The sequence below is a fragment of the Ylistrum balloti genome, unplaced genomic scaffold (assembly GCF_031769215.1).
Source record: "Ylistrum balloti isolate Yb309-2 unplaced genomic scaffold, AGI_CSIRO_Ybal_v1 Utg369596, whole genome shotgun sequence".
NCBI classification, from domain to species: Eukaryota; Metazoa; Mollusca; class Bivalvia; order Pectinida; family Pectinidae; genus Ylistrum; species Ylistrum balloti.
In genome coordinates, this window is record NW_026781879.1 from 64,099 (window position 1) to 91,825 (window position 27,727).

Genomic DNA, 27,727 nt, shown 5'->3' on the forward strand with positions numbered 1-27,727 from the left:
TGTTACATTTTGTTATCATATATTGTATTATGTAAACAGAGTTGTAGTCTATAAAAAAACTCTGATGTAACCATCAACTGTAAAATGTAATTATAGTTTAAAAGTTGTAACCACAAGTTGCACACTATAAACATATTTGTTCATTGTAACCACAAGCTGTACACTATAAGTATATTTGTACATAGTAACCACAAGCTGTACACTGTAAGCATATTTGTACATTGTAACCACAAGCTGTACACTGTAAGTATATTTGTACATTATAACCACAAGCTGTACACTGTAAGTATATTTGCGCATTGTAACCACAAGCTGTACACTATAAGCATATTTGTTCATTGTAACCACAAGCTGTACACTGTAAGTATATTTGTACATCGTAACCACAAGCTGTACACTATAAGCATATTTGTACATTGTAATCACAAGCTGTACACTATAAGTATATTTGTACATAGTAACCACAAGCTGTACACTATAAGCATATTTGTTCAATGTAACCACAAGTTGCACACTGTAAGCATATTTGTACATTATAACCACAAGCTGTACACTGTAAGTATATTTGTATGTTGTAACCACAAGCTGTACACTATTAGTTCGCACGTTGTAACCACAAGCTGTACACTATAAGCATATTTGTACATTATAACCACAAGCTGTACACTATAAGCACATTTGTTAATTGTAACCACAAGCTGTACACTGTAAGCATATTTGTGCATTGTAACCACAAGCTGTGCACTATAAGCATATTTGTATATTGTAACCACAAGCTGTACACTGTAAGCATATTTGTGCATTGTAACCACAAGCTGTACACTATAAGTATATTTGTACATTGTAACCACAAGCTGTACACTATAAGCACATTTGTTCATTGTAACCACAAGCTATACACTGTAAGCATATTTGTGCATTGTAACCACAAGCTGTACACTATAAGCATATTTGTATATTGTAACCACAAGCTGTACACTGTAAGCATATTTGTGCATTGTAACCACAAGCTGTACACTATAAGCATATTTGTATATTGTAACCACAAGCTGTACACTGTAAGCATATTTGTGCATTGTAACCACAAGCTGTACACTATAAGTATATTTGTACATTGTAACCACAAGCTGTACACTATAAGCACATTTGTTCATTGTAACCACAAGCTATACACTGTAAGCATATTTGTGCATTGTAACCACAAGCTGTACACTATAAGCATATTTGTATATTGTAACCACAAGCTGTGCACTGTAAGTATATTTGTTCATTGTAACCACAAGCTGTACACTGTAAGTATATTTGTTCATTGTAAGCACGATCAGTACACTGTAAGTATATTTGTGCATTGTAACCACAAGCTGTGCACTGTAAGCATATTTGTTCATTGTAACCACAAGCTGTACACTGTAAGTAAAGTTCGTACATGGTAACCACAAGTTTTACACTGTGAACATAATTTATACGTTGTAAGAATAGTTTGTATGTTGTAACCGCGAGCGTTGTAACCACAAATTTTACACTGTGGACAATAACTACGATGCTGTGACCACGAATTGTACACAATGACTGTACGACAATGTGACCACGGATTGTACACAATAACTGTACGACGCTGTGACCACGAATTGTACACAATGACTGTACGACACTGTGACCGTGGATTGTACACAATGACGGTGTGATGCCACGACCGTAGTAGGAACAAAACCAGTGTGACACTAGTTATACTTCTAAAATGTCACTGCTATCACTTTTCGCTCATTAGATACATGTAGAAAGTGACACAGTTTACCTACGAGAGCCTGCGTCAATGTGGTACTTTCACTGTACATCACTCTCGTTAAAATACCGATTACACTGACACGTCATGAGGAATATTCACCCTCTAGAGTTACGTCCGACGGCGAGGTTTGGAGACAGTCTTGATTTGTGGTGTACACTATGGACCAGGTAGACGAGGCGTTCTCGTCAGACAGGGAGGACGTTGGTCTGTCTTTGTTTGCAGACGATGAACACGACTCTGGGTAATACCGGTCTTTGTTTGCGAAGAAATCCTCCTTCACGTCTACCTTCATGTATTCAGGTGGCTCTACATAGCAAGGTGAGTTTATAGTTTTTGCAAAAGAATACGTTCCCCTGCGTCGTTTTTTCTTCTTTTTAAGAACATTCAACAGGTCACTGAGTATAATAAGCACCACAGGAACAGCTAACAATATGGCACCCCCAGACCCGATCGCCTTGGAAGACACACGGCTATCATCTGCACTGATGTACTTGCGGAGGTTGACTGCAATAAGAAATAACGGAATTCCTTCATTTTCAAGAATTTTGTTCATGCGGCTAAGAATACTTAGTGTCGGATCTTGACCATCGGATATCATTCTCTTCTACACTGCATTGCGGTACCATACATGACACCTCTGTTATGCCACTTGTGTTCCACCCTCTAGTCTATCTGTAGTAGTGAGGCCCAGTCTTGTGTACCGCAAGTCACCCTCTAGTCTATCTGTAATGAGGCCCGGTCTTGTGTACCGCAAGTCACCCTCTAGTCTATCTGTAGTGAGGCCCGGTCTTGTGTACCGCAAGTCACCCTCTTGTCTGTCTGTTAAAGTGATGCCAAGTTTGTGTACTGCAAGTCACCCTCTTTTCCGTCAGTAGTGAGGCCCAGTCTTGTATACCGCAAGTCACCTGCTAGTCTGTCTGTTAAAGTCATGCCAGTCTTGTGTACCGCAAGTCACCCTCTAGTCTATCTGTAGTGAGGCCGAGTCTTGTGTACCGTAAGACAAGACATCCTAGTCTATATGTCTATAGTAAGGCCTAGTGTCTATCTGTCTGTACCGCAAGTCACCTATAGTCTGGCTATCTCTAGACAAACCATGAACAAGGACCTTCATCTGGTCTCAGAATGGCCCTGGTTTGCCCATTATTACCTGATGTTTTCTTCTTGTCGACAGTTAGTTCTGCTTTCAGTTCATCCACCAATCGCTGAAGCTCCCCTGCTTCTGTCATGTTTTGTTGTTTTCTCTGGTAACACAGGCACAATGGCGTATGTTGGCACGTGTCTGGAAAACAAAACAGAAAATACAAAGAATTCTTCCAAAACAGTTCATCTCTAGAACTAAAATGTTGATATGCGCTTGAAAACGATTTCTTAATAACATTAAAATGTACGTAACTGTCGTCAAACCCAAGTAGAAAGTTCATGAACATGTGAAAATCGGCTAATGATAACACTACAACCTAATAATAACACTACAGCCTAATGATAACACTACAGTCTAATAATAACACTACAACCTAATGATAACACTACAGTCTAATGATAACACTACAACCTAATGATAACACTACAACCTAACGATAACACTACAACCTAACGATAACACTACAACCTAATAATAACACTACAACCTAATGATAACACTACAGTCTAATGATAACACTACAGTCTAATAATAACACTACAACCTAACGATAACACTACAACCTAATAATAACACTACAACCTAATGATAACACTACAGTCTAATGATAACACTACAACCTAACGATAACACTACAGTCTAATGATAACACTACAACCTAACGATAACACTACAACCTAATAATAACACTACAACCTAATGATAACACTACAGTCTAATGATAACACTACAGTCTAATAATAACACTACAACCTAATGATAACACTACAGTCTAATGATAACACTACAACCTAACGATAACACTACAACCTAACGATAACACTACAACCTAATAATAACACTACAACCTAATGATAACACTACAGCCTAATGATAACACTACAGCCTAATGATAACACTACACACAGCAAATGCCACAAGTATTCACTAAGAAGTGTGACTTGGATTTTGAGCCTGTCACTGACACTAATACTCACCAGGAAGACGGTTCTGTGGTCTGACCTGGACTGTGAACCTATCACTGACACTACTACTCACCAGGAAGACTGTTCTGTGGTCTGACCTGGACTGTGAACCTATCACTGACACTACTACTCACCAGGAAGACTGTTCTGTGGTCTGACCTGGACTGTGAGCCTATCACTGACACCAGTACTCACCAGGAAGACGGTTCTGTGGTCTGACCTGGACTGTGAGCCTATCACTGACACCAGTACTCACCAGGAAGACGGTTCTGTGGTCTGACCTGGACTGTGAGCCTATCACTGACACTAGTACTCACCAGGAAGACGGTTCTGTGGTCTGACCTGGACTGTGAACCTATCACTGACACTAATACTCACCAGGAAGACGGTTCTGTGGTCTGACCTGGACTGTGAACCTATCACTGACACTACTACTCACCAGGAAGACGGGTCTGTGGTCTGACCTGGACTGTGAACCTATCACTGACACTAATACTCACCAGGAAGACGGTTCTGTGGTCTGACCTGGACTGTGAACCTATCACTGACACTAATACTCACCAGGAAGACGGTTCTGTGGTCTGAACTGGATTTGAAACCTATCACTGACACCAGTACTCACCAGGAAGACGGGTCTGTGGTCTGACCTGGACTGTGAACCTATCACTGACACTAGTACTCACCAAGAAGACGGTTCTGTGGTCTGACCTGGACTGTGAACCTATCACTGACACTAGTACTCACCAAGAAGACGGTTCTGTGGTCTGACCTGGACTGTGAACCTATCACTGACACTAATACTCACCAGGAAGAATTTTCTGTGGTCTGACGTAGACTATGAACCTATCACTACCCAAGGTCACGTCCTCTATTTCTATGGTAATGTTGACACCGTCAGTATATCCAGTGGAGTTATCTGTGAACACGCTGATGTTGGCCCTGCCTTTTGGATCTTCAATAGTAATGTCCAACATATGGCTGTCGGTCAGTATTTGAGGAAACGTTTTCTTTCGTCGTCGAGGGAGACTGAGGTGACCTTTTAATGAAAGCATTATATTTTTATCAATACAAGAAATATATATATATATAACTCAACACAATATGTATATACATGTCTTCTTAAAATATTATTGACATTAATAACTACAGCACTTCAGACCTGGCTCTTAATTAATCAATTCCCCATTGTCTTCATCAATCAGACCATTATAACGACCATTCAAATCCCATTGTCTTCATCAATCAGACCATTATAACGACCATTCAATTCCCATTGTCTTCATCAATCAGACCATTATAACGACCATTCAATTTCCCATTGTCTTCATCAATCAGACCATTATAACGACCATTCAATTCCCATTGTCTTCATCAATCAGACCATTATAACGACCATTCAATTTCCCATCGTCTTCATCAATCATATCATTATAACGACCATTCAATTTCCCATTGTCTTCATCAATCAGACCATTATAACGACCATTCAATTTCCCATTGTCTTCATCAATCAGACCATTATAACGACCATTCAATTCCCATTGTCTTCATCAATCAGACCATTATAACGACCATTCAATTTCCCATTGTCTTCATCAATCAGACCATTATAACGACCATTCAATTCCCACTGTCTTCATCAATCAGACCATTATAACGACCATTCAATTTCCCATTGTCTTCATCAATCAGACCATTATATCGACCATTCAATTTCCCATTGTCTTCATCAATCAGATCATTATAACGATAATTCAATTTCCCATTGTCTTCATCAATCTGCATGTCTTGAAATTGAATATCGATTCAACTGCAAACTACAATCTGTTATTTAGTGAAGTAGGCGTGATGCTGTCTACAAATGAATAATTAGTAATAGTGAAATTTAAATCACCACGCTTAAGCTTTTATCTTAACCTTCTGTGGAATGTACTATGCGTTATGTCGCTCACCTGTCATTGAAACAAAAACTAAAAACCAGAGATTGGAGGGGTTTCAGAAAAATATAACTTTGAGTGACAAATTCTGATGATACCGTGTTAATATTTTGTAGATCAATCCCTAATGATAGGAGAGTTTAACTCTATAATAGTTTGTGATAATAGTGTCCTACCTTTGACATTCAAAGTTATGGTGGGCGGCCCGTTGATCGCCGTTATCCAACATTTACACACAAACATGTACTGTGCCCATGTTGTTTGGTCGATAAAGACAATCTGAAAAAAGTGATGTAGCCATCTGTTACTTGTCACTAGGTCAGACACACTGAAAACCATTGATAGTTAAAAGTACACTTGATACAAAACGCTGATTCAGGTTACGCTGTAACACTTATAAACTTAGAAGGAAGTTTAATTTTATTTACGAGTGTCGTGAAGTTTTAATACCATTCATGTCATTGACCAGTATAGGGAGCATATTCTAAATGAAAATCAATATGGCCGCTGTTACCTGTTCTAACCGCAAATCCGGATTGTTTTACTTACGTAGATAGGATCACGTGATATATTTACCTGTTCTAACCGCCAGTCCGGATTGTTTTACTTACGTAGATAGGATCACGTGATATATTTACCTGTTCTAACCGCCAGTCCGGATTGTTTTACTTACGTAGATAGGATCACGTGATATATTTACCTGTTCTAACCGCAAATCCGGATTGTTTTACTTACGTAGATAAGATCACGTGCATATTTACCCGTTCTAACCGCCAATCCGGATTGTTTTACTTACGTAGATAAGATCACGTGCATATTTACCCGTTCTAACCGCCAATCCGGATTAACCCCTGCGTTATCGTGCCACACTGTCATGCTGAAAGGGAGTCCAATTATCATAGTCTTTGTAACGTACTTGACCTTTCCCGGGTCGTGACCGTTCCCAAGGGATATGTTTTCTGCATATCCTTGTGTGCCGAGGAGACTGGCAAACACGTTCGCTGTGGTGCCAGCCTCTATTTCGTCACTGGTTATTACTATAATCGTCCATCGGGAGGCTTGAACAAACAAAAAATCCTTCAAACAAGTTTAGAATGAAAACAAATATTACGTGAATGGTTCTTCTTACAGAGAAGTGTTGAGGACAACTACCTCCAATAAATCTCCACAATATACTGTTAAAGTGTACAGTAAACATTGGCTCCGTAAAGCTCCTCTTACTACAAACACCGAGTAAAGATACACACAAAACATTACACATAGCTAACGTATCCTCAAATAACATTAAACCATTAGCTGGTAAGTATAAAACAGTAAAACAGCAAGACATCGTTTAAGTTGATGTAAAAAGCAGATCACATAGCATACGTCCAAGTAATATATACAGCAGGGTGTGTACATTTATACCAATATCAACATTATGGTAATATGACTTATTTCGCGTGGAGTTTATTTTCGCGTTGATACACGAAGAGAGTCAATTGCTAATTAAAATTCCTCGCGTTTATTTGTACAGAAATAATGACATGATGACATCCCTTGTGATTCAGTTGCTACAGTCCTGTAATGCTTGTAGTGATCAAGGACGAGGACTGAAACCGATAACTTAGTTTCGTATTTTCGGAGATAACAATAGACTTATCAGCTCCGGGAAAAACGAAAGATTTCAGCTGAACAAGGAGTTACTAGAATTTGGGAATGTTAAGTTAACATTCTTATACCGTTTTGCAGAACTTAAATAACTTTTAACACACTGACATAAAAGAGTCCCGTCACAAATCGATTTTTAAGAGGATGGCCTCACAGAAGACCAAACAAAATGGCGGCGGCGGCCTTAGCAACGAACCTCAGAAACAGAGAAAACGACCCCCCAGTGCCAGATTAGAGACTAAAACGTCAGGAAAGGGACTAAAGGATGATGAAAGAATAGTAGCAAGCCAGGAAAGTCAAGAATTCAAATCACCATATAATAGTGAAGATGAAAGCGCGGAGAGTCAATGGCTCTGCCTACTGTGCAAGGGCGTATTCACCGATACGGAGGCCAAAATGCTCGAGTGCGAGCGGTGCATGGAGCATTTCTGCATTGAATGCTTGGGAAAATCAGACAAGGAGTATTCCTTTCTCCAAAAATCAGATTCAATGTGGTTTTGCAATAATTGCAAACCACATGTAAAAATTAACATCAAAACCGATATAATTAAGAAGATTGAAGAAATGGTAAAGGGCATTACGGAGGGATATGAAGAGAGGTTCTCGCGGTTGGAACAACAAATATCTTCCAAGTGTGATGAGGAGACAGTGAAAAAAATCATTGTTAAAGAAATAGAAAAGAAACCAGGAGTGCAGCAGATAAAATGTGATGAGGAGAAAGTAAGGAAAATCATTGCAGAAGAAAGAGCAAAGGAACCATTAAGTGTACAGCAAGGTAAAAATAAGGAACCGGGTAGCGTGCAAACAATCATGACGGAAATAAACGAGAGAAAATCAAGGGAATGCAATGTAGTTATATACGGAGTAGAAGAAAAGGACACCAATTTAAGGGAGGAAAGAATATCCCACGATTCTGAGGCTGCAAACAAAATCCTCGGCAACTGTAAAGTTAGAGAGGAGGACAATCTAAAATGCATCAGGCTTGGGAGATTCACCAAGGAAGGGGATAAAATAAAAATAAGGCCCTTACTGGTAACATTAGCTAATCTTGAAGCGAAAAAACAACTGTTCAAAAATGTGAGGTCACTTGGAGACCACGAGGAATTAAAAAAATATAGAATTAGCAATGACCTTACTAAGGCAGAAAGGGACCAAGAGAAAGTGCTATGGGAAGAAGCAAAAGCAAAACAGGGAAACACCTCATCGGGGGAATATGTCTACAAAGTAAGAGGTCCGCCATGGGCAAGGAAAGTAATCAAAATAAAAAGGAACTAAGATTGAAACAGAAGCTTCACCAACAAGAACGATTAAAGTTTTTTCTATACAAATGCTGATCAACTAAAAAACAAATTAACAGAACTTAACTCCAGAATTAAAGATAACAATCCGGATATTATAGGCATCACAGAAGTGAAAGCCAAGAACAGACTTCAGGATATGACAGTATCTGAATTTTCTGTCGAAGGAAAACTAGAGTACCAAGTGTTCAGTAGAAATATTGGGAACAACATAGGAAGAGGCATGATACTATTCATCAATAACCTTTTATCTGCGTCAGAAGTGGTCATGGAAACTGACTTTCAAGAGAATCTTTTTGTAGAGGTTAAGCTGAATAGAAATAAGAAACTTCTCGTAGGGCTAATATATAGGTCAGACTCTGGTTCAGCGGAGAACAACAATAAATTACAACTACTACTAGAGGAAGCAAATAGAAAAGGTTTTTCTGATATGTTGATAATGGGAGACTTTAATTACCCGAACATTAATTGGAACACATGGAATACACATAGCAATAGCACTGAAACTCAAGAATACAAATTCATCCAAAAACTACAAGATAATTTCTTCTGTCAACATGTTGATCAACCTACCAGATGGAGGGGTAACGATAACCCTAATATATTAGATCTTATATTAACTAAGGAAGATACCAACATTTCGAACACTGATTACCTAAGCCCGCTCGGAAAAAGTGATCACTGTGTTCTGTCGTTTACTGTAGAGTGCAAGTTCACCACAATCATCAGAAGTCAAGAAATGCTACAATAAAGCAAATTTTCAAGAAATTAATAGGGAAATCAACAATATTTCTTGGGAGGAGATAATAAATGAATCAAACAGTGTAAATGAAAACTGGGAATTATTCAAGAGGAACATTAAAGAGATAGAGGACAAACTTGTGCCTACAAAAGTTATAAGGATTGGGAGTAACAACGCTGTAAGTTTCCCTGCAGATAAATCCACGCTGGAACTGATTAGGAAAAAACACTCACTTGCAAGGAAAGCATTCACAAGTAAAGAACCAGAAGCACGGAAGAATTACAACAGGATAAGGAACCAAGTAAGAATTCGAACTCGCAACCTTCGGAAAGAATTTGAACATACTTTAGCAACCAAAGCAAAAACTAATCCTAAGGCTATATGGAGATACATTAATTCAAAGTCGAAAGTTAAAGCTGGCATTGGTGAGTTATACAGCGAACCAGAAAACAAAAATTCTCCAAAGGTTACAACAGACAAAGAGAAAGCAGATGTCCTTGCCAATTTTTTCAGTAAAGTATTTGTATCTGAACCCACTAACGATGATATACCAAGAATTCCAAACAAAACGACAACTGTGGACATGATACCACTCCATATCAATAAACAGCAAGTGCATGAGTATCTTTCTAAGCTGAAACCAGATAAGTCACCAGGACTTGATGAAATACATCCCGCATATCTAAAAAACACAGCGAGCTCTGTAAGCAGACCAATATCAATTCTTTTCAACCAATCACTATCAACTGGGGACCTACCACTAGATTGGAAAAAAAGCAAAAGTTTGTGCCATTTACAAGAAGGGCGACAAAAGCGAAGCCGGAAATTACCGCCCTGTAAGCCCGACATCAGTGATCTGTAAGATTATGGAGAGTATTATAAGGGAACATATAACAAAACACATGAGGATTAATGATTATTTTTCAACGAAACAATACGGATTTATAACTGGAAGATCTACTTCTCTTCAGCTACTGGAGGTGCTAGACAAATGGACGGAAGCACTTGATGAGGGCCATGCTGTTGATTGCATATATATGGATTACAAGAAGGCTTTCGATACCGTTCCTCATCTGCGTCTAATCAACAAGCTTGTCTCTTATGGGTTATCAAAACAGTTGATATTATGGATTTCAAACTTTTTACAAGGTCGCCAACAAAGGGTTACAGTGAATGAAGAAGTCTCAGATTGGCAAAATGTTACTTCCGGTATACCTCAGGGATCAGTCTTGGGGCCACTCCTTTTTGTCATCTTCATCAATGAACTGCCAGACTTGGTGAACTCAGAAATGTACCTTTTTGCAGATGACACTAAGATATTCAAAATTTTGTCTAAGGAGGGAGATTCAACAAAACTGCAAAAAGACTTACATATTATGTGTAACTGGAGCGAGGAGTGGCTGCTGAAAATGCACCCGGACAAGTGCAAACATATGCGTATAGGAACACATACAGATATGGCTATATACCATCTAAATGGAAATCAACTTCAGACAACATCGAAGGAGAAAGATATTGGAGTTATTTTTGAGTCTGACTTGAGTTTTGAAAATCATATCAGTGAGAAAGTGAAAAAAGCTAACTCAATGTTTGGGATGCTAAGAAGAACTTTCCAGTTTATGGACATCAAATTATTCATTCCATTATATAAATCGCTGGTTAGATCCCAGCTAGACTACGCAAGTGCAGTATGGTATCCCTACAAATACAAATATATAGATCTTATTGAAAATGTTCAAAGAAGAGCAACGCGGTGCCTACCTGAATTACGGAATTTATCATATGAAGAAAGATTAAAAACACTAAAACTGCCTACCTTGGCCTATAGACGCTTGCGAGGTGACATGATCGAGATATATAAAATGATCAGCGGAGTGTACGACAAAGAGTGCTGTACATGCATAAAGTTATGGGAGAACATGTCCGATAAACACAGTGTTAGAGTAAACTCAAAAAAACTTTTTCCACAAAGAGCTAAATCTAAACTAAGAAGTAATTACTTTTCTGTGAGAGCAGCACGCATTTGGAACACATTACCAGAAACTGTTGTATCTGCCTCAAACACGAACTGTTTCAAAAATAGGCTTGATAAGTTATGGGAAAACCAAGATATCATTTTTAATTATAGAGCTGATATATCAATATAGACTGTCTTAATAGTAATTCAACGGAACTAAAAGCTGGACATATTATTTTGATTTGTACATACTATATTTATTATATGAAATATCATGTATATATATTGTATGTTTTTTGAGACCAGAGTAGAGGATAGGTATATCCTGTTCTGGTAATAAACTTAACTTAACTTAACTTAACTTAACTTATAACAAAAACGTGATGTCCGTTATACGTATCGACGGACGTGACGTCACACCCGGACCCCCTGTTCCAGCCTCAATAGCACGCAAACGTTCATTTTCATCCAGGCTTGGCATGTTCCAGTCAACATGCTCTCCGGAAAAGTAATGATTTTCTGATATAGTGGATGAAATACTAGTACTACCCATAAAAGAAGGAACTAATATCTTTGTATACATTACCTCGGTTCGAAACTTGAAAAAATGAGCTGACCATTGGAGCGTATTGAATGTAAAGCGTTAAGTCTTTACCACCCGAACAAACTTTTACATTGTAATAATTTCAAGTATGATTTTTCAAATTATCGATGAAAAAAATAATGTGATCATTTCTTTCTGAAATCTTACGTAAACGTTTGGATGAAGCATCGAACGTTCCCGTGGCACTTTCTTTGGAAGCTATGATCACGGATCGGTCTGTCCTCTAGTTGTGTACAGGAACTTTACCCCATTTGTTATTAATAGATCCAGTGGACCTCCCGCGTGGTGGTTTAAACTCATTAAACGATCTTAATGCTTTGTTCTACATTGTGGTTAAGAAACTATGTTAAATACATAAAACGTCAACTGTCACTTACCTGAAGTGAATTTCACACACAGGAGCAGAAACAGTAGTACTGACAATGAATCTCTCATTGTAAGTTTTGGATGCCGGAGGATGGTAAAGTCTCAGAAATCAGGGAGTGAGGATGATCGGGAGCCACTGATTTAGTTAAGTGTAGGTGAAATCACCTGACGTGCTGACCTGCCAAAGTGTGGTAAGGTCACGTGGCTAGGAGGCGAAGCGTTATGGTTTGACGTGACGGGGTAGCAAAGTGTGGTAATCTCACGTGGCTTGGAGGCGAAGCGTTTAGGCCTGCCGTGACGGTGTAGCAAAGTGTGGTAATGTCACGTGGCTTGGAGGCGAAGCGTTTAGGCCTGCCGTGACGGTGTAGCGAAGTGTAGTAATGTCACGTGATTTGGTGGCGAAGCGTTAAGGCCTGACGTGACGGTGTAGCAAAGTGTGGTAATCTCACGTGGCTTGGAGGCGAAGCGTTATGGTTTGACGTGTCGGAGTGGCGAAAGGTGGTACTCTCACGTGACTTGGTGGCGAAGCGTCATAGCCCGACTTCCTGGAATGCCGAACCTTGGTGATATCACGTGAATTTATAATGAAGTGTGACAACTTGTCGGATCGACGAAATTATGTGATTTCACGGAACCTGATGGCGTGGTATGATGATTTGAACTGTCGGAGTAACGAAGCGTGGTAACCTCTTGTGACTGGGTGGTTGGTTGCCAGAACTTGGGGTACCGGGACGCAAGGTGTGGTAACCACACGTGTCGATGTGCGGAGATCAGATTCAAATGTGACCAGCCTTGCGCGTGCTTCGGTGTAATAAGTGAAGTCGTCATTAAGATACGCGCGCGTGCGTTATTGATCACCATTAACACCAATTTAAACTGTACTGAATTGTTCTTATTCGAATCAGCACACTCATCAAGCTTGAGTCTGTTGATTTGTGTGGTGATAAATAGTGGAAACACGATTTATAGCAAAAACTTTCAATTATTAACGATGAATTAATAACATCCGCATTCATGCATTTTCAGAGACATGTCTGCGTTTTATTTGTATTCCGATATGTTTAAAATAAATATGAAATTGATTCCCCATTACCGAGTTGTGTATCAGAACGATACAGCTATACCCCCGCTAAGCTTGTTCTTACCACGCGGAAACATTTCTGTTTACACTAACTTGTTCTGTCCTACTCACAATACTAGTTGTTTTTGTTGTCAACAACACACATAACTAGGAATACTACTATTTTACCGGAATTATTTATCCAACATGATAGTGAACCGTGATACATAACACTTATCTGATATAAACTTCTAATGGTAGACTGGCAATAATTGCTTACAATAAAAGGAAGGAATGGAGCAGATAATTTGATAATGTAACAGTATTGTGTTAGTGGTGGGTTCGTTCACTCAAGTCTCCTAGTCAATATGGTACTGAACATTATCTACTTTGTTTACTTTATTCGGGGTATTATTGGGTCCGTCTGTCGCAGTTTCACATTTTACTACAAGGTCCGTCTGTCACAGTGTAACACTATAATACAAGGCGCGTCTGTCACAGTGTAACACTATAATACAAGGCCCGTCTGTCACAGTGTAACACTATAATACAAGGTCCGCCTGTCACAGTGTAACACTATAATACAAGGTCCGCCTGTCACAGTGTAACACTATAATACAAGGTCCGTCTGTCACAGTGTAACACTATAATACAAGGTCCGCCTGTCACAGTGTAACACTATAATACAAGGCCCGTCTGTCACAGTGTAACACTATAATACAAGGTCCGCCTGTCACAGTGTAACACTATAATACAAGGTCCGCCGCCTGTCACAGTGTAACACTATAATACAAGGTCCGCCTGTCACAGTGTAACACTATAATACAAGGTCCGCCTGTCACAGTGTAACACTATAATACAAGGTCCGCCTGTCACAGTGTAACACTATAATACAAGGTCCGCCTGTCACAGTGTAACACTATAATACAAGGTCCGCCTGTCACAGTGTAACACTATAATACAAGGTCCGCCTGTCACAGTGTAACACTATAATACAAGGTCCGCCTGTCACAGTGTAACACTATAATACAAGGTCCGCCTGTCACAGTGTAACACTATAGTACAAGGCCCGTCTGTCACAGTGTAACACTATAGTACAAGGTCCGTCTGTCACAGTGTAACACTATAACACAAGGTCCGCCTGTCACAGTGTAACACTATAATACAAGGTCCGCCTGTCACAGTGTAACACTATAATACAAGGTCCGCCTGTCACAGTGTAACACTATAATACAAGGTCCGCCTGTCACAGTGTAACACTATAATACAAGGTCCGTCTGTCACAGTGTAACACTATAGTACAAGGTCCGCCTGTCACAGTGTAACACTATAATACAAGGTCCGCCTGTCACAGTGTAACACTATAATACAAGGTCCGCCTGTCACAGTGTAACACTATAATACAAGGTCCGCCTGTCACAGTGTAACACTATAATACAAGGTCCGCCTGTCACAGTGTAACACTATAATACAAGGTCCGCCTGTCACAGTGTAACACTATAATACAAGGTCCGCCTGTCACAGTGTAACACTATAATACAAGGTCCGCCTGTCACAGTGTAACACTATAATACAAGGTCCGCCTGTCACAGTGTAACACTATAATACAAGGTCCGCCTGTCACAGTGTAACACTATAATACAAGGTCCGCCTGTCACAGTGTAACACTATAATACAAGGTCCGCCTGTCACAGTGTAACACTATAATACAAGGTCCGCCTGTCACAGTGTAACACTATAATACAAGGTCCGCCTGTCACAGTGTAACACTATAATACAAGGTCCGCCTGTCACAGTGTAACACTATAATACAAGGTCCGCCTGTCACAGTGTAACACTATAATACAAGGTCCGCCTGTCACAGTGTAACACTATAATACAAGGTCCGCCTGTCACAGTGTAACACTATAATACAAGGTCCGCCTGTCACAGTGTAACACTATAATACAAGGTCCGCCTGTCACAGTGTAACACTATAATACAAGGTCCGCCTGTCACAGTGTAACACTATAATACAAGGTCCGCCTGTCACAGTGTAACACTATAATACAAGGTCCGCCTGTCACAGTGTAACACTATAATACAAGGTCCGCCTGTCACAGTGTAACACTATAATACAAGGTCCGCCTGTCACAGTGTAACACTATAATACAAGGTCCGCCTGTCACAGTGTAACACTATAATACAAGGTCCGCCTGTCACAGTGTAACACTATAATACAAGGTCCGCCTGTCACAGTGTAACACTATAATACAAGGTCCGCCTGTCACAGTGTAACACTATAATACAAGGTCCGCCTGTCACAGTGTAACACTATAATACAAGGTCCGCCTGTCACAGTGTAACACTATAATACAAGGTCCGCCTGTCACAGTGTAACACTATAATACAAGGTCCGCCTGTCACAGTGTAACACTATAATACAAGGTCCGCCTGTCACAGTGTAACACTATAATACAAGGTCCGCCTGTCACAGTGTAACACTATAATACAAGGTCCGCCTGTCACAGTGTAACACTATAATACAAGGTCCGCCTGTCACAGTGTAACACTATAATACAAGGTCCGCCTGTCACAGTGTAACACTATAATACAAGGTCCGCCTGTCACAGTGTAACACTATAATACAAGGTCCGCCTGTCACAGTGTAACACTATAATACAAGGTCCGCCTGTCACAGTGTAACACTATAATACAAGGTCCGCCTGTCACAGTGTAACACTATAATACAAGGTCCGCCTGTCACAGTGTAACACTATAATACAAGGTCCGCCTGTCACAGTGTAACACTATAATACAAGGTCCGCCTGTCACAGTGTAACACTATAATACAAGGTCCGCCTGTCACAGTGTAACACTATAATACAAGGTCCGCCTGTCACAGTGTAACACTATAATACAAGGTCCGCCTGTCACAGTGTAACACTATAATACAAGGTCCGCCTGTCACAGTGTAACACTATAATACAAGGTCCGCCTGTCACAGTGTAACACTATAATACAAGGTCCGCCTGTCACAGTGTAACACTATAATACAAGGTCCGCCTGTCACAGTGTAACACTATAATACAAGGTCCGCCTGTCACAGTGTAACACTATAATACAAGGTCCGCCTGTCACAGTGTAACACTATAATACAAGGTCCGCCTGTCACAGTGTAACACTATAATACAAGGTCCGCCTGTCACAGTGTAACACTATAATACAAGGTCCGCCTGTCACAGTGTAACACTATAATACAAGGTCCGCCTGTCACAGTGTAACACTATAATACAAGGTCCGCCTGTCACAGTGTAACACTATAATACAAGGTCCGCCTGTCACAGTGTAACACTATAATACAAGGTCCGCCTGTCACAGTGTAACACTATAATACAAGGTCCGCCTGTCACAGTGTAACACTATAATACAAGGTCCGCCTGTCACAGTGTAACACTATAATACAAGGTCCGCCTGTCACAGTGTAACACTATAATACAAGGTCCGCCTGTCACAGTGTAACACTATAATACAAGGTCCGCCTGTCACAGTGTAACACTATAATACAAGGTCCGCCTGTCACAGTGTAACACTATAATACAAGGTCCGCCTGTCACAGTGTAACACTATAATACAAGGTCCGCCTGTCACAGTGTAACACTATAATACAAGGTCCGCCTGTCACAGTGTAACACTATAATACAAGGTCCGCCTGTCACAGTGTAACACTATAATACAAGGTCCGCCTGTCACAGTGTAACACTATAATACAAGGTCCGCCTGTCACAGTGTAACACTATAATACAAGGTCCGCCTGTCACAGTGTAACACTATAATACAAGGTCCGCCTGTCACAGTGTAACACTATAATACAAGGTCCGCCTGTCACAGTGTAACACTATAATACAAGGTCCGCCTGTCACAGTGTAACACTATAATACAAGGTCCGCCTGTCACAGTGTAACACTATAACACAAGGTCCGCCTGTCACAGTGTAACACTATAATACAAGGTCCGCCTGTCACAGTGTAACACTATAATACAAGGTCCGCTTGTCACAGTGTAACACTATAATACAAGGCCCGTCTGTCACAGTGTAACACTATAATACAAGGTCCGCCTGTCACAGTGTAACACTATAATACAAGGTCCGCCTGTCACAGTGTAACACTATAATACAAGGTCCGTCTGTCACAGTGTAACACTATAATACAAGGCCCGTCTGTCACAGTGTAACACTATAATACAAGGTCCGCCTGTCACAGTGTAACACTATAATACAAGGTCCGCCTGTCAAAGTGTAACACTATAATACAAGGTCCGCCTGTCACAGTGTAACACTATAATACAAGGTCCGCCTGTCACAGTGTAACACTATAATACAAGGTCCGCCTGTCACAGTGTAATACTATAATACAAGGTCCGCCTTTCACTGGTTTAACACTGTGTGGCATGGTCTGCCTGTTTCAGTAAAACACTGTAAAAGTGAAATGCTTGGTCCAATTGTAGGAGTGTAACAGTGTATTGCTTGGTTATCACTTGACCCCTCTTTCACTGTTTGACCTTAAACAATTTGGTCACAGCTCGACTTTATACCTTATGGTCGGTCAATCACTATCCGCCCACACAAAAATATGACCTGTCTGTCAGAGTTCGACTTAATGCAATATGGCATACAATAGGGTCTGTCTGTCACAGCTCGACCTTATACAATATGGCCGGTCTGTCACAGCTCGACCTTATACAATATGGTCTGTCCGTCAAATTTCCACCTTATGTAATATGGCTGGTCTGTCAGAGTTAGACCTTATACAATATGGCCGGTCTGTCACAGTTCGACCTTATACAATATGGCCGGTCTGTCACAGTTCTACCTTATACAATATGGCCGGTCTGTCAGAGTTCGACCTTATACAATATGGCCGGTCTGTCACAGTTCGACCTTATACAATATGGCCGGTCTGTCAGAGTTCAACCTCATACAATATGGCCGGTTTGTCACAGTTCAACCTTATACAATATGGCCGGTCTGTCAGAGTTCGACCTTATACAATATGGCCGGTCTGTCACAGTTCAACCTTATACAATATGGCCGGTCTGTCAGAGTTCGACCTCATACAATATGGCCGGTCTGTCACAGTTCGACCTCATACAATATGGCCTGTCTGTCAAAGTTCGACCTCATACAATATGGCCTGTCTGTCACAGTTCAACCTCATACAATATGGCCGGTCTGTCACAGTTCAGCCTCATACAATATGGCCGGTCTGTCAGAGTTCGACCTTATACAATATGGCCGGTCTGTCACAGTTCGACCTTATACAATATGGCCGGTCTGTCACAGTTCGACCTTATACAATATGGCCGGTCTGTCACAGTTCAGCCTCATACAATATGGCCGGTCTGTCACAGTTCGACCTTATACAATATGGCCGGTCTGTCACAGTTCGACCTTATACAATATGGCCGGTCTGTCAGAGTTCGACCTTATACAATATGGCCGGTCTGTCACAGTTCAACCTCATACAATATGGCCGGTCTCTCACAGTTCGACCTCATACAATATGGCCGGTCTGTCACAGTTCGACCTTATACAATATAGCCGGTCTGTCACAGTTCAACCTCATACAATGTCGTCGACCTGTCATAGTTCTATGAAAAACAATATATTCCGTCTGTGCAAGTCATGCAGTATACATTGTGGTATGATATATCAGGCTAACTGGCTATCGTTATCGTCAGCTACAGATAGACTGCACCACTATTGTCCCAGGTTGTGATTCACATTCAGATATTACAACACGGTAATGTGTTTTAATAATACATCAAACTCGGGATTCTCAGGGGACTAAAAAACCACATTGAGAGTCGTATTGATGTTATCAGCAAATCTCTTTATCATTAACTTCCAAACCTAGGATCAACGTCATATTTCACTGTACATAGTACATACAGCCAAACCTAGGATCAATGTCATATTGTACTGCGCATGGTATATACAGCCAAACCTAGGATCAGCGTCATATTGAACTGTATATAGTAGATACAGTCAAACCTAGGATCAACATCAAATTGTACTGTACATAATACATAAAGCTAAACATAGGATCAACGTCATATGGAACTGTACATAGTAGAAACAGCCAAACCTAGGATCAACGTCATATTGTACTGTACATAGTACATACAGCCAAACCTAGGATCAACGTCATATTGTACTGTATATAGTACGCACAGCCAAACCTAGGATCAACGTCATATTGTACTGTATATAGTAGATACAGCCAAACCTAGGATCAACGTCATATTGTACTGTATATAGTACACACAGACAAACCTAGGATCAACGTCATATTGTACTGTATATAGTACACACAGCCAAACCTAGGATCAACGTCATATTGTACTGTATATAGTAGATACAGCCAAACCTAGGATCAACGTCATATTGTACTGTATATAGTACATACAGCCAAACCTAGGATCAACGTCATATTGTACTGTATAAAGTACACACAGCCAAACCTAGGATCAACGTCATATTGTACTGTATATAGTAGATACAGCCAAACCTAGGATCAACGTCATATTCTACTGTATATAGTAGATACAGTCAAACCTAGGATCAACATCACATTGTACTGTACATAATACATAAAGCTAAACATAGGATCAACGTCATATTGAACTGTACATAGTTGAGACAGCCAAACCTAGGATCAACGTCATATTGTACTGCACATGGTAAATACAGCCCCACCTAGGATCAACGTCATATTGTACTGTATATAGTAGATACAGCCCCACCTAGGATCAACGTCATATTGTACTGTATATAGTAGATACAGCCAAACCTAGGATCAACGTCATATTGTACTGTATATAGTACACACAGCCAAACCTAGGATCAACGTCATATTGTACTGTATATAGTACACACAGCCAAACCTAGGATCAACGTCATATTGTACTGTATATAGTACATACAGACAAACCTAGGATCAACGTCATATTGTACTGTATATAGTACATACAGCCAAACCTAGGATCAACGTCATATTGTACTGTATATAGTACACACAGCCAAACCTAGGATCAGCGTCACATTGTTCTGTACATAGTACATACAGGCAAACCTAGGATCAACGTCATATTCTACTGTATATAGTAGATACAGTCAAACCTAGGATCAACATCACATTGTACTGTACATAATACATAAAGCTAAACATAGGATCAACGTCATATTGTACTGTACATGGTATATACAGCCAACCTAGGATCAACGTCATATTGTACTGTATATAGTAGATACAGGCAAACGTAGGATCAACGTCATATTGTACTGTATATAGTACATACAGCCAAACCTAGGATCAACGTCATATTGTACTGTATATAGTACACACAGCCAAACCTAGGATCAACGTCACATTGTTCTGTATATAGTAGATACAGCCAAACCTAGGATCAACGTCATATTGTACTGTACATAGTAGATACAGTCAAACCTAGGATCAACGTCATATTGTACTGTATATAGTACACACAGCCAAACCTAGGATCAACGTCATATTTTACTGTACATAGTACACACAGCCAAACCTAGGATCAGCGTCACATTGTTCTGTACATAGTACATACAGGCAAACCTAGGATCAACGTCATATTCTACTGTATATAGTAGATACAGTCAAATCTAGGATCAACATCACATTGTACTGTACATAATACATAAAGCTAAACATAGGATCAACGTCATATTGTACTGTACATGGTATATACAGCCAACCTAGGATCAACGTCATATTGTACTGTATATAGTAGATACAGGCAAACGTAGGATCAACGTCATATTGTACTGTATATAGTACATACAGCCAAACCTAGGATCAACGTCATATTGTACTGTATATAGTACACACAGCCAAACCTAGGATCAACGTCACATTGTTCTGTACATAGTAGATACAGCCAAACCTAGGATCAACGTCATATTGTACTGTACATAGTAGATACAGTCAAACCTAGGATCAACGTCATATTGTACTGTATATAGTACACACAGCCAAACCTAGGATCAACGTCATATTTTACTGTACATAGTACACACAGCCAAACCTAGGATCAACGTCATATTGTACTGTACATAGTAGATACAGTCAAACATAACATCAACGTCATATTGTACTGTATATAGTACGTAAAGCCAAACCTAGGATCAACGTCATATTGTACTGTACATAGTACATACAGTCAAACCTAGGATCAACGTCATATTGTACTGTACATAGTAGATACAGCCAAACCTAGGATCAACGTCATATTGTACCGTATATAGTAGATACAGCCAAACCTAGGATCAACGTCATATTGTACTGTATATAGTACACACAGCCAAACCTAGGATCAACGTCATATTGTACTGTACATAGTAGATACAGTCAAACATAACATCAACGTCATATTGTACTGTATATAGTACGTAAAGCCAAACCTAGGATCAACGTCATATTGTACTGTACATAGTAGATACAATCAAACCTAGGATCAACGTCATATTGTACTGTACATAGTAGATACAGCCAAACCTAGGATCAACGTCATATTGTACTGTATATAGTAGATACAGCCAAACCTAGGATCAACGTCATATTGTACTGTATATAGTACACACAGCCAAACCTAGGATCAACGTCATATTGTACTGTACATAGTAGATACAGTCAAACCTAGGATCAACGTCATATTGTACTGTATATAGTAGATACAGCCAAACCTAGGATCAACGTCATATTGTACTGTATATAGTAGATACAGTCAAACCTAGGATCAACATCACATTGTACTGTATATAGTAGATACAGTCAAACCTAGGATCAACATCACATTGTACTGTACATAATACATAAAGCTAAACATAGGATCAACGTCATATTGTACTGTACATGGTATATACAGCCAACCTAGGATCAACGTCATATTGTACTGTATATAGTACACACAGCCAAACCTAGGATCAACGTCATATTTTACTGTACATAGTACACACAGCCAAACCTAGGATCAACGTCATATTGTACTGTACATAGTAGATACAGTCAAACATAACATCAACGTCATATTGTACTGTATATAGTACGTAAAGCCAAACCTAGGATCAACGTCATATTGTACTGTACATAGTAGATACAATCAAACCTAGGATCAACGTCATATTGTACTGTACATAGTAGATACAGCCAAACCTAGGATCAACGTCATATTGTACTGTATATAGTAGATACATCCAAACCTAGGATCAACGTCATATTGTACTGTATATAGTACACACAGCCAAACCTAGGATCAACGTCATATTGTACTGTACATAATACATAAAGCTAAACATAGGATCAACGTCATATTGTACTGTACATAGTAAATACAGCCAAACCTAGGATCAACGTCATATTGTACTGTATATAGTACGCACAGCCAAACCTAGGATCAACGTCATATTGTACTGTATATAGTACACACAGCCAAACCTAGGATCAACGTCATATTGTACTGTATATAGTACACACAGCCAAACCTAGGATCAACGTCATATTGTACTGTATATAGTAGATACAGCTAAACCTAGGATCAACGTCATATTGTACAGTATATAGTACATACAGCCAAACCTAGGATCAACGTCATATTGTACTGTATATAGTAGATACAGTCAAACCTAGGATCAACGTCATATTGTACTGTACATAGTAGATACAGTCAAACATAAGATCAACGTCATATTGCACTCTACATAGTACATACAGCCAAACTTAGGATCAACGTCATATTGTACTGTACATAGTAGATACAGCCAAACTTAGGATCAACGTCATATTGTACTGTACATAGTAGATACAGCCAAACATAGGATCAACGTCATATTGTACTGTATATAGTACATACAGTCAAACCTAGGATCAACGTCATATTGTACTGTATATAGTACATACAGCCAAACTTAGGATCAACGTCATATTGCACTCTACATAGTACATACAGCCAAACTTAGGATCAACGTCATATTGTACTGTACATAGTAGATACAGCCAAACATAGGATCAATGTCATATTGTACTGTACATAGTAGATACAGTCAAACCTAGGATCAACGTCATATTGTACTGTATATAGTACATACAGCCAAACCTAGGATCAACGTCATATTGTACTGTATATATTACATACAGTCAAACCTAGGATCAATGTCATATTGTACTGTATATAGTACACACAGCCAAACCTAGGATCAACGTCATATTGCACTCTACATATTACATACAGTCAAACCTAGGATCAACGTCATATTGTACTGTATATAGTACATACAGTGAAACCTAGGATCAATGTCATATTGTACTGTACATAGTACATACAGTCAAACCTAGGATCAACGTCATATTGTACTGTATATAGTACACACAGCCAAACCTAGGATCAACGTCATATTGTACTGTATATAGTACATACAGCCAAACCTAGGATCAACGTCATATTGCACTCTACATATTACATACAGTCAAACCTAGGATCAACGTCATATTGTACTGTATATAGTACATACAGTCAAACCTAGGATCAACGTCATATTGTACTGTACATAGTACATACAGTCAAACCTAGGATCAACGTCATATTGTACTGTATATAGTACATACAGTCAAACCTAGGATCAACGTCATATTGTACTGTATATAGTACACACAGCCAAACCTAGGATCAACGTCATATTGTACTGTATATAGTACATACAGCCAAACCTAGGATCAACGTCATATTGCACTCTACATATTACATACAGTCAAACCTAGGATCAACGTCATATTGTACTGTATATAGTACATACAGTCAAACCTAGGATCAACGTCATATTGTACTGTATATAGTACATACAGTCAAACCTAGGATCAACGTCATATTGTACTGTACATAGTACATACAGTCAAACCTAGGATCAACGTCATATTGTACTGTATATAGTACACACAGCCAAACCTAGGATCAACGTCATATTGTACTGTACATAGTAGATACAGTCAAACATAACATCAACGTCATATTGTACTGTATATAGTACGTAAAGCCAAACCTAGGATCAACGTCATATTGTACTGTACATAGTAGATACAATCAAACCTAGGATCAACGTCATATTGTACTGTACATAGTACATACAGTCAAACCTAGGATCAACGTCATATTGTACTGTATATAGTACACACAGCCAAACCTAGGATCAACGTCATATTGTACTGTATATAGTACATACAGCCAAACCTAGGATCAACGTCATATTGCACTCTACATATTACATACAGTCAAACCTAGGATCAACGTCATATTGTACTGTATATAGTACATACAGTCAAACCTAGGATCAACGTCATATTGTACTGTACATAGTACATACAGTCAAACCTAGGATCAACGTCATATTGTACTGTATATAGTACATACAGTCAAACCTAGGATCAATGTCATATTGTACTGCACATGGTATATACAGCCAATTTAGGATCAACGTCATATTGAACTCTACATAGTACATACAGTCAAACCTAGGATCAACGTCATATTGTACTGTATATAGTACATACAGTCAAACCTAGGATCAACGTTTTCAAGCACTGTAACTGTACAGATAATACTAACAGTAACAATTATTTGACTTGTTTTTCTCCTACTACCTTTAACCTGGCTCATCTTTACCTGACAAGCTGTTACCTGACAAGCTCTAACCTGACAAGCTTTTACCTGACAAGCTTTTACCTGACAAGCTGTTACCTGACAAGCTTTTACCTGACTAGCTTTTACCTGACTAGCTTTTACCTGACAAGCTGTTACCTGACAAGCTTTTACCTGACTAGCTTTAACCTGACAAGCTGTTACCTGACAAGCTTTTACCTGACTAGCTTTTACCTGACAAGCTGTTACCTGACAAGCTTTTACCTGACTAGCTTTTACCTGACAAGCTGTTACCTGACAAGCTTTTACCTGACAAGCTGTTACCTGACAAGCTTTTACCTGACAAGCTATTACCTGACTAGCTTTAACCTGACAAGCTGTTACCTGACAAGCTTTTACCTGACTAGCTTTTACCTGACAAGCTGTTACCTGACAAGCTGTTACCTGACAAGCTTTTAACCATACAGGCTGTTACCTGACAAGCTTTTACCTGACAAGCTGTTACCTGACTAGCTGTTACCTGACTAGCTTTTACCTGACAAGCTATTACCTGACTAGCTTTAACCTGACAAGCTGTTACCTGACAAGCTTTTACCTGACTAGCTTTTACCTGACAAGCTATTACCTGACTAGCTTTAACCTGACAAGCTGTTACCTGACAAGCTTTTACCTGACTAGCTTTTACCTGACAAGCTGTTACCTGACAAGCTTTTACCTGACTAGCTTTAACCTGACAAGCTGTTACCCGACTAGCTTTAACCTGACAAGCTGTTACCTGACAAGCTTTTACCTGACTAGCTTTTACCTGACAAGCTGTTACCTGACAAGCTTTTACCTGACAAGCTGTTACCTGACAAGCTTTTACCTGACAAGCTGTTACCTGACAAGCTTTTACCTGACAAGCTGTTACCTGACAAGCTTTTACCTGACTAGCTTTTACCTGACAAGCTGTTACCTGACAAGCTGTTACCTGACAAGCTTTTAACCATACAGGCTGTTACCTGACTAGCTTTTACCTGACAAGCTATTACCTGACTAGCTTTAACCTGACTAGCTTTAACCTGACTAGCTTTTAACCTTACAGGCTGTTACCTGACAAGCTGTTACCTGACAAGCTGTTACCTGACAAGTTTTTACCTGACAAGCTGTTACCTGACTAGCTTTAACCTGGCTCACTTTTACCTCACTTTCACCGGACAAGCTTTTCTGTTACTAGCCTTTAACTGACTGGCCTTTTCTTGGCTAGCTTTACCTAATACCAGATAACTGTTAATCGTACAGTTAACAGACATGTCCTTCAGGCTAATGTTGACAGTACTAAGATAAATTTATTCCTACATGTAACAAAATTTTAGGTTAATTGCAAAAAAAGTGAAAACCTATACACACTGACTAATATCCATACAATGTGCTGTACTTGACCTAGGTAGGTACGTTTGACAGAAAAAAACCTTGGAACCTTCGCGAGGGTTTTCTTTGCTCGACGAGAGCTTTTGAACAACCGACGAACATGAAGAATTAAAATCAAGATGCAGGCACATATTCTTTCTGAGAAGCAACAAACCCTTCCACTGGGGAATGAAAATTTAACAAGAAAACCAAAATGTCGATTTAAGAAGGGTAAATACTCAAGATACACACTACCATCCCAAAATGTCGATATAACAAGGGTAAATACTCAAGAAATGCACTATAATCTACCGATGTCGATTTAACAAAGATAGATACTCAAGATACACCCTACCATCTCCAGATTTCGATTTAACAAGGGTAAATACTCAAGATACACCCTACAATTTTCATATTTCGATTTAACAAAGGTAAATACTCAAGATACACCCTACCATCTCTGGATGTCAATTGAAGGTGGACAGTATTAATATATAGAGGCTTTAGACAGTGTCGTAATCAACACAATTTTGTATGCCATACAACCCATTAAACACCCGTATACAGACAAAGCATTATGTTCATTTACCTGTGGCGTGTTCTAGAAAAAGAGAACAAGTTTCAGTTTGAAATATTGATGAATTGTTCCAATGTGACAACACAATAATCAAAGTCTTTATATAGACGCAATAATTGTTGATATAACACTAGAGATGTTTCGATATGATTTCAAACACAACAAGTGAAGCAAAGCAGTCGTTATACCAAACCAGTGAATACATTATATGTTCACAGAGTATCAATAGCAGTAGGTTTATAACGTCAGTGATATCTACTGTTGGGTCTATAACGTAAGTGATATTTACTGGTGAGTCTATAACATCAGTGATATCTACTGGTGAGTCTATAACATCAGTGATAGTTACTGGTGAGTCTATAACATCAGTGATAGTTACTGGTGAGTCTATAACATCAGTGATATCTACTGGTGAGTCTATAACATCAGTGATATCTACTGGTGAGTCTATAACATCAGTGATATCTACTGGTGAGTCTATAACATCAGTGATATCTACTGTTGAGTCTATAACATCAGTGATATCTACTGGTGAGTCTATAACATCAGTGA

The 27,727-nt window shown here is 39.4% G+C and overlaps 1 protein-coding gene across 1 annotated transcript; it reads right to left on the reverse strand.

Moving 5' to 3' along the window:
• Positions 1–1,868: 1,868 nt before the first annotated feature.
• Positions 1,869–12,515, reverse strand: LOC132545377 (uncharacterized). The gene is made up of 7 exons (XM_060209060.1): positions 12,458–12,515; positions 6,652–6,887; positions 6,006–6,108; positions 5,524–5,679; positions 4,698–4,928; positions 2,934–3,065; positions 1,869–2,290 (listed from the first exon to the last, which is right to left on the reverse strand). Exons 1-7 carry the CDS (start codon positions 12,513–12,515, stop codon positions 1,869–1,871), a joined length of 1,338 nt encoding a protein of 445 aa, XP_060065043.1.
• Positions 12,516–27,727: the final 15,212 nt, after the last annotated feature.

Excerpts from the sequence above, each read along its gene's own strand:
- LOC132545377 (XM_060209060.1), bottom strand. The coding sequence starts at position 12,515 with ATGAGAGATTCATTGTCAGTACTACTGTTTCTGCTCCTGTGTGTGAAA. Across the intron at positions 5,680-6,005 it reads CATAACTTTGAATGTCAAAG|ACATGCAGATTGATGAAGAC; the intron begins GTAGGACACTAT and ends TTCAATTTCAAG. Across the intron at positions 2,291-2,933 it reads CGACAAGAAGAAAACATCAG|TCAACCTCCGCAAGTACATC; the intron begins GTAATAATGGGC and ends TTCTTATTGCAG.